The following is a 14,292-nucleotide window of genomic DNA, read 5'->3' on the forward strand; positions in this document are numbered from 1 at the left end:
AGGTCTTCATCATCTGTAAACTGGCATCGCTCCACCAAAGTCAGTGGAATAATTCCACTTTATACTGTGTCAGCCCAGATGTGGTATGAGAGCTGTTTTGAAGAAAGCATCCTTTTGGAGTTGTTGGCCTTGAACCTTTGTATTATTGTAAAGATGTCTAGGCATTAACTTAAAACTGCGTTAAAACTGCACACAGCTGGTTGTTGTGTCTAACCCGCCTCAGCTGGATCCAGAAGGATCAACAAATGGTGCAATGCCAGACTGAACCATAGGTATCTTGCTTTTTTTTATGTTTAAAACCTGCCTTTTATTCTTGTGGATGTGGGACAAGTTCATCAGGGAGGTCCAGCAGACCTACATGCTCTTAACCATGAGAACAAACCTTGGTGAGTTTGTTTGGGATACTCTACTGAAAATCCAGGGGAGAAGTCTGAGAAGCAGAGGGACTGGACTGCTTCTTATTGGAATTAGTTATTTTTGCTCATTCTGCTTTCCAGAAATGGGTGAAGGGAGGTGGGGAATTTGGGAAGATCAGGCATGTATAAGAGTAGGAGCAGTAGGCAGTGATGTAGCTGATGAATCCCTCATCATGGTTGGGGTGATAGAAAGATACAGTCTTTTCTTGGGAGATTCTGGGAGGCTGTGTAGAATTGCTGTGATCACAGAAGGTAGTTAAAGTTGCTAGGCTGAGACCAAGGTGGGAAGATATCATCTCCCAGCCTCTTATGCATGTTGGGCGGGGAAGTGTTTGCTTTCAGACCTTGTATTTTAATGTCTCATCTGAGCTTCTTCTCTTTTAAAGAATTGTCTTTCTTACTACCTGTGAAATGGCTTGTTAATAGATCATAGTTTTGAAAAGGGGAAGGTTTTGCTTTCTTTTGGGTCATTACAGTAAGGAGAAAGTGGTCAGTCCTGTCCATAAGCAGTAGTGGATTTAGGATGTCACTGCAGTGGGATAGACCACTTTCCTCTTCATCTTGGTGCCCAAGTGGCAGTGGCACACATTGTGTATATGTAAGTATGAAAAACAAGCAGCAGTGATCCTTTTCTGATGCATCCTCACTACTTCCAGGAACCACCTGTTTTTGCTGCTGGCCTGCTCTTGAACCTGCAGATCCTAGAGCAATGTAACTTCTGTTTCCTCATTAAATAGGAGAAAGTACCTGTAAAGCCTTTTAGTCTTCTCTCCTTCCTATTTGAAGATATTAAATTGGTATATTGTGCCCTTTGGGTTGTACTCCGCAGGTTTTAAAACAGTGTTTAGGAAATGCTGCTTATTTTAGGATGAAATGTCAGCTTTAATCTTTAACAGTAACAGTGCTTCTGCAGTTGTGATCATCTGTCGGAGATGTAGGACTGTTTGGGAGATGTGGTACCTTTTTTCGGCTTGATCTTATGTCAATCTAAAAAATGTGAAAATACAGACAAGTCTTCAGGCACATTGTGGGCATCTCTTCAGAGTAAAAAGAAACTGCTGCAGACCCCATCCATGTAGATCTATAGTGGAACAGAAGGCAAATTGTAAGACCCAAATGAAAACCAAGTCTTGCTCTGAAGTTAGACATCCCTCAGATTGGTTGTACAAACCCTCACATTCTTACTCGCTTTTCCTTCAAAAGAAACAACTAGCAGCTGTGGACAAGATCAAGGAGGGGAGATTTAACCTTACAAAAATTTTGATCTGTGCAAGCTATTGGCAGCCAGTATTGAAGAAATTCTGGTGATGCCACTGTAAGTTCACAGCATAGATCAGTCACATATGTACACAGTCCATTTATTAGAGGGGACTGTTGGAGCTTTAGTAATGCTTAAAGCATTTGAGGCCTAATACACTGCTTCATTGCTCCAGACGTGATAAATGCTGTTGACTTAGAGCAGAAGTTGGTGATGTAATACAGAGGAATTGCCTTTGTGCTGATCATGTAGAGGTTAGCAATTCCAGTTTTCAGAGGTTTTCTCATTTTATTTGGGAGTGGGTCACATGTGAAGGCTGAGAAGAAACCAATAGGAGTGGCTTACATTTGTTCTCACCTGAATTCAGGAACACTTACATAAAACTCACTTTGCATGAGCAGGCTATGAATCCTGGCTGCTTTTCCTGGAGCATCGTAGCTGTGGCCCTGCAAAACCAAGTCATCATTAAAGATCTTGATGTACAAAGGATACTTCAGTAGTTTCAGCTTTGAAACTTTCAAAGGGCAGATGCAGAATGGCCTGTCCTATATAGTCCTGTCTTATTAATTTGCAACCCCACTCCTTCTCTGCACCCACTAAGGAACCACATTGTCATGGAAACCATAATTATTTATGTATGAAATTTATTTTTAAAAAATTATTTCTGGAGTTCTAGGTTAATATTTTTGGCTTTATTAGAGTTTGAATGAGAGACTTTCTTAAGCCAGTATTTTAATTCTTACCTGAGCACTTGACCTAACACTTCTCTCAGCAGCTGAGAATGGGAGAAAATCTCCAGATATCATGATATTGGTGCTGCTGTTCTAAGTGAAAACTGTGTTTCCTCAGGAAAGGCTCTTGACCTGTTATTTCTGCATACTGGTCTAATTTGGATCCAAAAGAAATGTTTAAAATTCCAGTGCAGAAGGAGAGTTCATATCCATGACTGTCATTAGGCTTATGTTTCCTTTGGTCCAAGGTGTGCGCTACACTGTCAAATGGAAGTAGGATGGTATAGTTGCCCAAATAGATGTGTTAATTTCTCAATTAAATTTTTTCTATGCAGTGTTTTTAAAGCAACAAGTATTGTAAGCAGCACACTATTTTTAAACCAGGGACATTTTGTGCTGAAATTGGCTATTGCAACACTGGGTTAGAATTAGAATACACAAAATTCAAAACCACAGTAACCCTAATTTTGCCATTCTTGCCTTTTTAACTGCTCAACAATAGTGCTGTGTTTGTATACTATTTAAAAATATTTGTTAAGGGGGATGTAAAGAGCTATTGGCAGGCTTCTCCCTTAACTCTTTCTGCACGCTCTGCCACTCTGCTCAGAAATGGGCTCTAGCGAAAACTCAGGGGTGAGTCCAATGTCCAGAGCTCACACCTTCCTTTGCATTGCAAGCAAAGGAGCAGCCACCAGCCAGGATGGGGGCAGACTCGCGTGGTGGAGTGGGCAGTACCTCTGGCTCATGATGGGCGAAAAACTCTTTGGCATCTCCTTTCCCAACTTGTCCTGATATGTGCAGGCCTGGATTTGTAACCTCCAATGACTTACTCCAGCAAAAGTATAGTAATGTTTGGGATAACACAGTCTGACCATGACGATGAAATTTATAGGCTATAGTTCATGCCATGACCTTACAAACACTGGTTCTGCCTGGCTTGGTCCTCATGTTTCAGTCAGCACTCTGGGAAAAGGTTGTGGGAGCCCAACACCACTCAGGGCTTCTACCTTCCAACTCACCCCAGCTGTGAGCTGCCTGATTTTCCCTGCAAGAACTTTGCGCAGTTGGGACATTCTTATATCCATCTTCAGATGGAAATTAGCGCTGGATTTCACATCACCGGTCAGACTGACCCAAATGTATTCATGTGGAAAAAATAATAACGGGAAAGCAGCTTGAGAAATGATTTCTGCTTTTTGCTGTTGCCTTGCATTTTGGTGTATGCTGTCTATATTTTGAATACAAGCTCATATGATGCATTATAATGGGATAGCAATCCAGACTGGATAATCCTGGGAACCAGCAACTTGAATCTTGCCTTTCCAATTTTTACTGTTCTAAAACTTGACTTCTTTGTTAAAAAATGAAGTTTCCATGGGGCAAAAAGCCCCCAGAGAAAGACTGTTGGCATTTTATATTTTTAAGCTGTCTTGCTGAATGAAAACAGTTGATTATTAGCTTGATGGGGTGACAATGAGTATATAGAACTTAAATATCTCACCACTCCCACAAAAAAAAAAAAAAAGTCCACCCTCTATTGTATCATGGGAAGATACACAGCCAGAAAAACTTTCCAACTCGTTAAACTTTTATGCTTGCTTCATGCAAGCTTAATGTAGGCTTTTTTCCATCCTGTGATGTTGTTGGGCTGCTTCTGAACTGATCCCAGTGGAGGAGGACACCATCAGCTCTTAGTAGTATTTCTTTCTTATAACAGAAACCTGCCCTTCTTATAACAGAATAAGCTGAATTGCTTAATTTGAAGGATTAAAAAAAGATTTCCTTGTTTATGTGTTTCAGGTTGTTTATTCTGCCAAGCCTGATAACGAAATCAGTCTGAATGTTTCCCCTGTAATCAGTTTAGTCAGCTTCTATGATTGTGTGGCACATTCGGGCAAGGACAGGGATAAAGGAAGAAAGTTTTAAAAAAACAGGAAAATACTATTGTGAATATATCAGGCCAGTTATAAACTGGGAAAGGGTAATTGGAGTCAAGCATCATACCTACTGCTACTTGTCGTGCTCTGTGGTAGATTTTTTGGTGCTCTCCTCTTCCTCTCATGACTTGTGTTTGACTATTTAGGAGAGGAGTGTGGGGAAAAATACTGATTTAAAGGCCTAGAGTTTGGTTATATCACTTTTAAACTGCACGTTTTGTAGTGATGAATGGAGGTCAGGCCACTGTAGCTGACTCGGGGTCAGAAAGAAACCAGAAAAAGTGGTGTTTGGGCTCATTTCAAGCTGCATACTGTGTGGGACAAATCCGGACTCTCTCTTGTGCACTTGGAGAGACCATATCACATCTTGATGTGGGGCAAGAGCTGGCAGGAAGCATCAACAACTCCTTTGCTGCCTCTGGTGTAATTTTAGCTTTCTGGCACCCTGATGGAGTTCTGTTGCTTATCCTGGTTGTGTCCTTCCCCTTGCTCTTCCTGCTTGCTCTTTATCATCCTCAGCCATGAGCCTGGGGAAAAACCGCCTCCCCGCACCTCGCCTCTAGGTCAGCTCATCCCTTTGACAGCACGGAAGGGGGTGTGGGTTTCATCTGGTCACTGCACCCACGAGTGAGGATGTAGTGAGTTCTAAATTGAGAATTGTTGCTTCATATGTGTGCCTCTCCAAACACCTGGATTTAGACGTTCCCTCACCATTAATTACATCCTCTCATCTTTTAGCAGCGAGTAAACGGGCCAAGCTGGGACGTCCTGCTGCAAGCAGCCCAATGCAGTTTCTCATTGTTTGGCTGCTTACAAGTTTCTCAAAGTACATGGCTCCTCTCTTTTGGGAAGCGCATCCTGTGGGACTCTCCTCAGGATGGGGAGTGATCAGGGAGCTCGGGTCCCGTCTCCGAGGGCGTACACGATAGGGACACCAACCAGTCTGGTATTGCTGGAGTCGATCCCCATTAAACACAGGGGCAGGTGCTGCAAAGGGAAGCCCAGATCACCCATAGCCAGTAACCAGAGAGGTGACTCCTGGTGGCACAGGAATTGAGTGTGCTACCCTCATTCTCTCGGTGCAATCTCTGACAGAGATGCTGGGCATCACAACTTCATTTTTGGAAGTTGTAGAGCCCAATCACCCTCATTTGTCTGCTCAGACAGATGCACTGCAAGACTAACAAAACTGGCAACAATGTCTCTGACACTCTGACGCACTGGAAGCAGTTTGAGAATTTGCCTGTTTGCCTTGTGGCAGCCCTTAACACATTATCCCCCAGTGTGGTGTCCCACAGAATGCTGGGCAGCAGTCATGCCGAGGTGAAAAGATTTCCAGGTGGCTTCAAAGAGAAGGATGTGACTAACTGTCTCAAAGGGAGCCAGGACATGGACCCAGCCAGATGAGGCAGCTCACATGGAAGGGCTGCCAAAAGAAAGGGAGAGAACAGATGAAACTGTGACTGGAGAATGAGGAGGAACAGGCAATTGGGCAAGGTAGAGGGGAAAGTCTCCATGGGCTGTTTCCAGCAGCTGGGAGATGTCTGTTCTTCAGGGAGGTAACCTGTGGGCAAAGTGCTGAACCTCAAGCACGCTGGCTGTCATTCCTGGCTCTGCCGCAAACCTCCGCCGCCTGTCCTTGGACAAGTCACTCTCCCGGTGACTCAGTATCCCAGCCGGAGAACAGGCATTGCTGCTTACCTCATGGGCATGTTGTGAAAGTAGGCTCATGGACGCCTTTGCGGTCTGATGTATTAAATGGATGTGGGAGGTGGGGGGGGACAGCAAAAAGTGACCACAAAGGCAAACATTGAAAGGGATCTGTTCTCTTGCTGCCTCTGAACATAATCATGTCCCTAATGATAATGGAATGGTGACTTATTCATCACTGACATATGCTCCTTCAGTTCCACTGGTGGGAACGGCTTTCTGTTTTTACTTTTTGTCCCCTCAGGCTTGTAAAGATGTAATTTTGTATGTTTATATAATATGTTAATGTTTTAAGCAATTTCTGGTAGAAAATTAGAAAAAATAACAAACAATTAATTAGAGTCAGACTAAACTGAGATGTAATCAAGCAATACAAGAGTGGGACTGGAAGCAGAGTTTGCAATGGGAGCCTCAAAAAGAGAAAATGCAAATCCTGAGACCTAAATAAAGAGGAATTCTGTTTTGTGTCTGTCTTAAACCCTGTGCCTGAGAACGTACCCAAGGAGGTCTAAGACCAGAAATCAAAAGTGGTCACTCAGCTCTCTCATTCTAAAATAAGCTTCTACAAAGGAGGGGGAGCTCTGGTTGACTTTAACCCTTAAAATAAATGTCATGTTAATTGTATTCACTCACAGGGTGGTCCAATGGCTAGTGTACAAACCTGGGAGCCAGAAAACAGGATGCTTTAGGGTGCTTAGGGAATTAGTTGACATGCTGCTATCACTTGGTTCTGCTTGTGACTGTGTGTGCTAAAGCAGAATGGAACTACTTGTCTCCTCGTTTGGAAGAGGGCTGTGAGACTTAGTGAAATGCTATGAAGAACATGGAGAGCCACAGGTGGAAAATGCCGGGAGCGGTCACAAGCTTCTGAGTATTACACAGGAGCAAAATACATGGCCATATTTCACCAGTCAAAGCTGGCTTTTCTTTAAAAAATAGGAAATCCCAAAGGAATTGGCTAGACAGGAGGAACATTCATATTCACTTAGTACTGCATTTGAAAAGCTTTAATTGCATAAGTTTTCCTGGCACTTGCCAGGGCTATCTTTGGAGAAAAAAAACACGATTCTTGGTTTTGTTGAAGGAACAGGTGGCAGCATGTAGAAACCTTTTGTTATTAAATTTTAGTCATGGTTCCTTTTTTTTCCCCTTTCTTTCCTTTTCCCATCTGCAGTTGAGTATGACAAGGAGTTCACGCCTCACCAGCGGCACCACAAGGAATTCAAATTTAATTTGTCTCAGATTCCTGAGGGCGAGGCCGTCACAGCCGCTGAGTTTCGGATCTACAAGGACTGCGTTGTGGGAAGCTTTAAAAACCAAACCTTTCTTATCAGCATCTACCAGGTGCTGCAGGAACATCAGAACAGGTATGCAAGAGGGGGCTTGCTCTGTGCCACCAGCTGCTGTCCTGGAGAAGGCTGAGCTTATGCATTAGTATTGGTAGAACTGAAAATAAATATCAGGTTTGTTCATGTTAACAGGCTTATGTTATTGCATGGTCCTTTCCTTGTGGGAAATGGGCATGGTAGAGTGAGAATGAGGGTGTGACTTAGCTGCAAGCTTTGTCTTTAAATAAAGAAAGAATCTGCTGAGAAGCAGTAGATTTTTAAAGCACTGCTGCCATTGCTGTTGTGTGCTGAAATTCACATATCCCCTTTCAATTTAATACTACCAGCCTGTTTGAAAAATACTGCTAATTGGTTCAGACTTGATCTGCTATCAGCCAGTCTTATATTAAAGTAAGTAAAGCAGAAGAAAATTCAGCATGCTGACCACAGGTACAAAATAATTTCTGGTCTTACAGTGGCAATGAGAGAGGAAAAGTGAGAGAGGCAGGGTAGAAACTGTGACACAAAAATCCAAACAAGTGTAAATGGAGTGATTAATTTAAAGAGAGTAATGTTTCAGATGGAGGAATCATGTAAGGCTAATAGATGGAAATACACGGTCAATTAAATGTCAGAGTAATGCTGTGGTACAAAAGTGTTTCATTACTTCTACCAAAATTTGTCAGGACTGTAACTGTTCCTCTGCTGAAGAAATTAAAAAAAAAAAAAAGAAATCAAAACCAGCAGTGTTCGAAAAGAGCTCAATTTGTTTTCTCTGTGAAGGCATCATGGGTGTTTCCCTTTCTGCTCCTTCTTTCTCCAGCCTTTCCACTGGTACTATTTGGAGGGATTGGCCTTTGATGATTGGTAGTTCTTAGGGCAACATCAAATGGCTCGTGGTTGTTCTGTGGGGAATGTAGCCTCTGGAGAAAAGAGAGAAATATTTGGGTAAATACGTGATGGGAAAGAAGGTGTGGGTTTTGGAAGATCAGTGTTCTCTTTGTGCTTCAACTTGCAGGTGGCTGGAGTGCCTCCTGGGGTGGAGTGCATGCTGGTTAGGATGTTACACCAATGCCAACTTGAAGATCTGATCGAAGTCCAGACAATCATGTAGATTTTGTAGATGTTAAATATATTGTTCATTCAGAGCCACATTGCAGGAAAAATTGTGAGTGTTGATCTGCTTCAGAATCCACAAGTAGAGATCCCACCTCTGGAGAAGGAAGAAAAACCTCTGCCAAGTGTCTATGGAAGAAATTTATATGCTGCTCTGTGACAGCCACTGAAGTAGGGCACAGAGTAGGAGAACTGTCAACTTTTATGTGGATATAAAATTTTTTTCAGAGTAAACTGAGCAAGCAAGGCAATGTGGGAAAGAGAATGAAGTACTGGATAAAATACAGGATATGGCCCATAGTACACCCCGTTCCTAAAAAATTTACAAACTCTCTGCTTTGAAAAGTGGCTGTGTGCAACAATGATTCTGGGACCTTGTATCTCTGTTTCACACACCATAGCAGAAGCATGCCAAAATGGGATTGCACTGAGAAGCTGTGACGTGGGTCCTTTGGCATCTGTATGTCCTGAGAATCCTTGGGTGCTAGAGACCTCCCTAGGGACAGAACAGAGACAGCAGCACCTGGGTGGGGATCACCAGGTGGTCTCTGTCCCAGAGCTGGCGAGTATTTTGGGTCTTTCCATTCCCTTCTGCCATCTTCCTTCTGCCATGTCTGGCAGCCATGCTGAAAGGATCCCACCACAGGGACTGGGAATCCTAACGAGGCTTCCTCCAGGCCCAGGCTGCCAGCAATTCCCTGTTCCTTCTGACAGGAGCTAGGCGTGAACCACTGACCCAGGGATGAGTGTCTGTAGTTCATTACTAACCTCTGACTCATCCAGTCCCTCAAGGCTCCCTTTTTGTTTCTTTTCCTGCTTTATTTATTTACTTTTACTGGTGGGAAGGAAGGAGACGTTTGGCTAAAGCGTTTTGTGCTTCACATGAGTCTGTGGGACTTGTCACATCGGCCTCACAGAGGTGGGCAAGATGTGGCTCACAGATTCTTGCAGCTGTAGAAAGGACATGCCCTTTTTCATTCTTTTTTCCTTTCAGCTTAAAGGACTCTTTCAACTACGTGTAAAATATAAAATCATATTTGAAAACATGTGCTTCTCTATGAATACATGGATCGGCTTGAATTTTCTGAACATATCTGTATATAAAATTGCATATATATTTATTAATTATCCCCTTTCTATTAAAAATATGCAGATGTTAAAAGAGTTAACGATAGTAGAAGCTGCCTATTGCATATTGTTATATCCTGCTGACTCCATTGGCTACAGCAGCCATAGGTTCAAACATTCACCCTCTCTGGTGACCTGCATGGACTTTGGCCCATAAACAGTCTTGAAAGCAAATACTAGAGTTGTATTTAGCTGTTAGCTAGGAGCTCTGCTTGGAGGGGAAAAATGCTTCAGGTTATTCTGGTATGCCTGAAGAAACTGTGTTATAAGAGAGGTTATGGGTTTTGATCCTCCATTCACTTACTTGCTTTTACTGAGGGAAAAAAGTCCAAAAGATATTTTTTCCCCCTCTTGTCTCAGCAGATTAATTTGGAAATACAATGCTTTTATTTTCAGTTCAGAATGCTGGAAGGTTAAATTATAAGGAAAAGAAAGCACTGGGTTTTGAAGGAACTTGTTAAATATTTGTGAGGCTTCTATTGAATTTTAGAAAACATCTTATGAGCCAGAAAATAACAGCTGCCTTTGACTTAAAAAACCCCAAAAACTACTAAAAAAAGTTGTGTCACACTTCCTTTAGATTAATGGTTTTGAATAACAGCCTAATATTTCCTGACATTTTATGACATTTTATTGCATGAGGAGGAGTCTGTACAGATCTTGAAGTCTAGCTGATGAACTAGTATGTAGGAGAGAGAAGTTGATGTCACACCTTTTTTCATCTTTTTGTGCTGACAAATATTCCTTCTGGTCAGGACAATTCATCTCTAAGGGCTGCAGAAGATGCCTGTTCAGTTAACATTTGCACTCACATAATTCTGAAGTTAACTTCAGAGAAAGTTCAAAGACACCACGCTAATCTTGGCTTTCATGAGGTTGACAGTTGTCTTGGGCAATTACTGGTAGCTCCTAAAGTACTTTTGGGCACAAATGATTCTTAAGAGGGCAGCTGGCATGTAGAGATTTAAACCAGGAGTCTACAAGGGAAAGGCAGTATGCACCTCTGGGGGAAAAATATAAAGAGAAAGGATTCTGCCTGCTTCTGTCGAAGAAACAAGTTTGGCAGGGTAGGAGATAAGAGAAATCTTCAGTAAACTCAAATCTTCACCAAAGCTCAGAGTCTGGAAGTATCCCTTGGCTCCAATTAAGTGTAATGAAGTGGCTTAATTCAGTATTACTTGAGCAAAGGGAAAAAACCTCCTCATCTGGACAGTAACAGCATGAGCTTGTGACTCCAGCCCAGATGTGCACTGCTGCACGGATTCACGAGGCATTGCTGGCTGCTCCCTGATGGCTAAAAATGGAACCAAGCCTGAGGCTAAAATTTCTGCCAGTTACTGAATTATCAAACTGATTTTTGCCACTGTAGACAAGGCTAATATCGGGGACTATATGGGTCCCTGATATTTGAGGCTGTCTTCTAGGCAGATGTGTATGGAAAGAGAGCATGAATGATCAGAGATCAATGCCAATTGAAATAGCATAAAACCTGTGGGCAGAAATGTGACCTTGTCCCATCAGAAATATGAAAAATATACTTGTGAGGACTCCAGGCAGTGAAACTCACATTGAGGACAGTGTGGTTTATGTACATTCTCTCTCAAAAAAGAAAACATTTTTAATACTGACTAACTTGTGTCAGTAATATTTTCATCTCCCCAGTCCTTCCACCCTTTCATAAGGTAAGAAAAATAGTGCCTAGAAATGAAGCTTTTGTTTTTTAACCAAACCGTGGTTAACAGCCACATTTTGTCATAACACAAACTGCTGGAGCTGTCGGTGGGATGCTGAGAGGAGATTAATGAAATCCTCAGGATGGATGGGTCAAGCTTGTGGCTAGCCATCAGTGGTATGCATTTTGGATTGTGTGGAGAAGAGGCTTCACCAGGCAGGGCTGAGGTGACATCTGGTTTGCTTTGAGGAGGGTGACTGGGCTTTGAAACAGGCTGTGGGCTGTAGGGGCTGATGTTGGGAGAGGGAACGGGCGATACATCTGGCGGATGTTGCTGTTCTTCAGCTTCTCACCTCCCAGAGTTTTAAGAGACTGGGCTGTTTGAACACTAGGGTGGGTTGTTTTTGTTGGTGTGGTGTGTTTTTTTTTTTTTGGGGGGGGGGGGGTGTTTTTTGGTGTTTTTTTTTTTTTCTATGCAGAAAACAGGGACATTTGCCAAAGCACCAGTTTAGGAAGGCAGGTGGTATCAGCTTCCAGGTGCTTGTCCCACCTTGGCTGTATACAGGCAGGAGCTGCAGAGCCTCCACTCTCCTCCCTTGTGTGGTACCAACACACAGCTAAACCCAGCACCTGGGTTTGAGTCTAAAGAGAGCAGGACTCACTTTTTGGAAGAACCAGCAAAGCCGTCTGTGATTTCTGGTGCCTCTTGGGAGTGGAATGCCATGTAAACAAGACCTTTACAAGGGAAGGGAAGAAATGAGTTTGTCCCTGAAAACAGATCATTATTTAAACAGTTTCTTTCTCGAAACTTCCATGCCCTCACCCAGAGAGGTGTCAGGTCAGGACTAGGGAAGGCAGTTTATGGTTGATCAAAGATGTTAGTCCTTGGATTGGATCATCAGTATGTTTTCAAGTGTAAATATCCTGCTAATGCAGACCTCAAAACACTCCCACACTGTCCAAACAACTGATCTATGAAAAACACAGTGGCCTGTGTTAGTGATCAAAGGAAGATACGGTACGTTAATGGTCAGTTTATTAAACAGCTTTGTTTGCACCCAGAATGAAATATGGGAGCATGATGGTCAGGAAGATTCCTCCTACATGAAAAGACATGTGTGGACATAAATGTGCCCTGCAGAGCAACTGCCTGGGGACCATGTTCCTGTTCTAATGAACACAATTCCTTAAGGATTAAGGCGCTTGCTGGTTTTAGCTGCCAGTTATAGTGGTAATAAAGTCTTCCTCTTTGCAACAGGATATTTATACAAATGCGATCTGAGCTTCTAATCTAAAGGGCAAATTGATTCAACTGCAGTGTTTATAGCTTAGAAAATAAATAACCCTCCTCGACTGGGTTTTGGAATGGGTTGTGTAATGCAGATGACAAAGCTAGCATCAATCTGTTTCAAGTTGGGGTCAGATTTGTATATAGTGTGCATATATTTGTATATGATAGAGCTGTTTCCATGATGCTATAGAGAGGCATCTGTCCACATCTCAGTTCAGCTCCCACTGTGGGTATGTGATTTGTTGTGTTTTAGGCTGGTTGGTTTATAGTTTGAAAGTCAGAGTTATTCTGCGTGAAACATACTGGTTCCATAACCAGCTGGCATTTTCTATCTAAACTAAAGAATGCCATATCATTGCCTTTCTTCTTTACTTAATGGACAAAGAGAAACATTACCCTTTTGTCTGCTCTCCCGTCTTCATGCCTCAAACTGCATTTAAACTCTGAAGTGTAGTACCATAGCCATCGCTACAGCTGGAATGCCCCTTACATTATAGAGTTGTAGTAAAAAGAAAAAAAAAAGGTAAATATGTTTCTTATTCCTATGACTTGGCCTGATTTTTTTTCTTTAACTCTTCCAGTTGGTAAAATAGTCATTCCTCAGATCTGTAAAGCTCAAGACCTTAAGCTGAATGGGTTGGAATACCTTTGCACTCAGATATCTGTGTTGCCTTTACTGGGGATTATCATGGACCTGTCAGTTGAATTTCCCATGGTCTTCTAGCACTAGGCTCTGAATTTCTATTCTTTGCCAGAGGCAGCTCTGGGTTTCACCCTGCTGCTGTCTGGTGAGTCCAGAAGGCTTTACCTTCTGCCCTTGGAGACTTTGGTGCCAGGGGCAGCGGACACAGCGTTACAGAGCAGCCTTTTCAGCACAGGGTTACTCATTACATGGACCAGTGGAGGTGCGAAGCTGAGCTTATCCATTCCTTCTTTTGCTTTTCCATGTCTGGATGCATCCAGGATGGCTTTTCCTTCCCTATGCTGAATTGCAGATCTCCTCCAGAGTATCCCAACATCTCCATTCTGTGCTTTTTTCCTCTGCTGGCTCTCAGTCCTTGCAAATCTGTGCCCAGCTGCTGGTCTTCTATTCCACCTTGGAAGCAACTTCATCTGTAGGTTGCCATTTCTTCATACCTCCTTCCGTGTTTTTAAAAAACTCTTACCAGCTGTGTACATCTCTCCAGGCCTTCTGGCCCACAGGTGGCATGGCTTCTTCAGGACAGTTAAATGGAACCTCACTTCTGAAACAGTAGAGTCTGCCTTTGCTTTCCATGGCAGCTCACTCCAGGTGCTGGTATTCCTCTACCTGAGGCTCTCTGTACAGAGGACCACTGATAGATTAAATTTTCTCTGCTGCTGTTAAATCTTTGGAGTGCTGGTCATTTAGATACACTAAGTCATTAAGGTTTTGTATTGCATCTCTTGGCAGTACCTAGTGCTGTGGGAGATCCACATGAGTCCCATTCTATAAGTAATAAACACTTTTAAATTTGAAGTAGTGCTTACATCTACTGCAAGATGCGAGAGCTACAGGTCTGAAAAGGCTGCGGTTTTATCTGTGAGGAACTCCATTCAACTCTGCAAGACCGAGTCAGTTGTGGGTAAGAGTTATTTGCCCATTGAAAGTAGATAAGAGCAGATAATCTTGCTAGTTTGCTATATGCAGAAAAATTTTTACAGAAAGCTGATGTCACGGCAAACT

General features: G+C 42.7%; 1 protein-coding gene across 1 annotated transcript in view; it reads left to right on the forward strand.

Annotated features, from left to right (window-relative positions):
• The window catches only part of BMP6 (bone morphogenetic protein 6), an 88,164-nt gene that overhangs the window by 55,299 nt on the left and 18,573 nt on the right, over positions 1-14,292 (forward strand). Inside the window, exon 2 of the mRNA XM_040065199.2 lies at positions 7,227-7,419. Coding sequence (XP_039921133.1) covers positions 7,227-7,419 — 193 coding nt within the window. The remainder of the gene's footprint in view (positions 1-7,226; positions 7,420-14,292) is intronic.

The sequence above is a fragment of the Hirundo rustica genome, chromosome 1 (assembly GCF_015227805.2).
Source record: "Hirundo rustica isolate bHirRus1 chromosome 1, bHirRus1.pri.v3, whole genome shotgun sequence".
Lineage (NCBI taxonomy): Eukaryota > Metazoa > Chordata > Aves > Passeriformes > Hirundinidae > Hirundo > Hirundo rustica.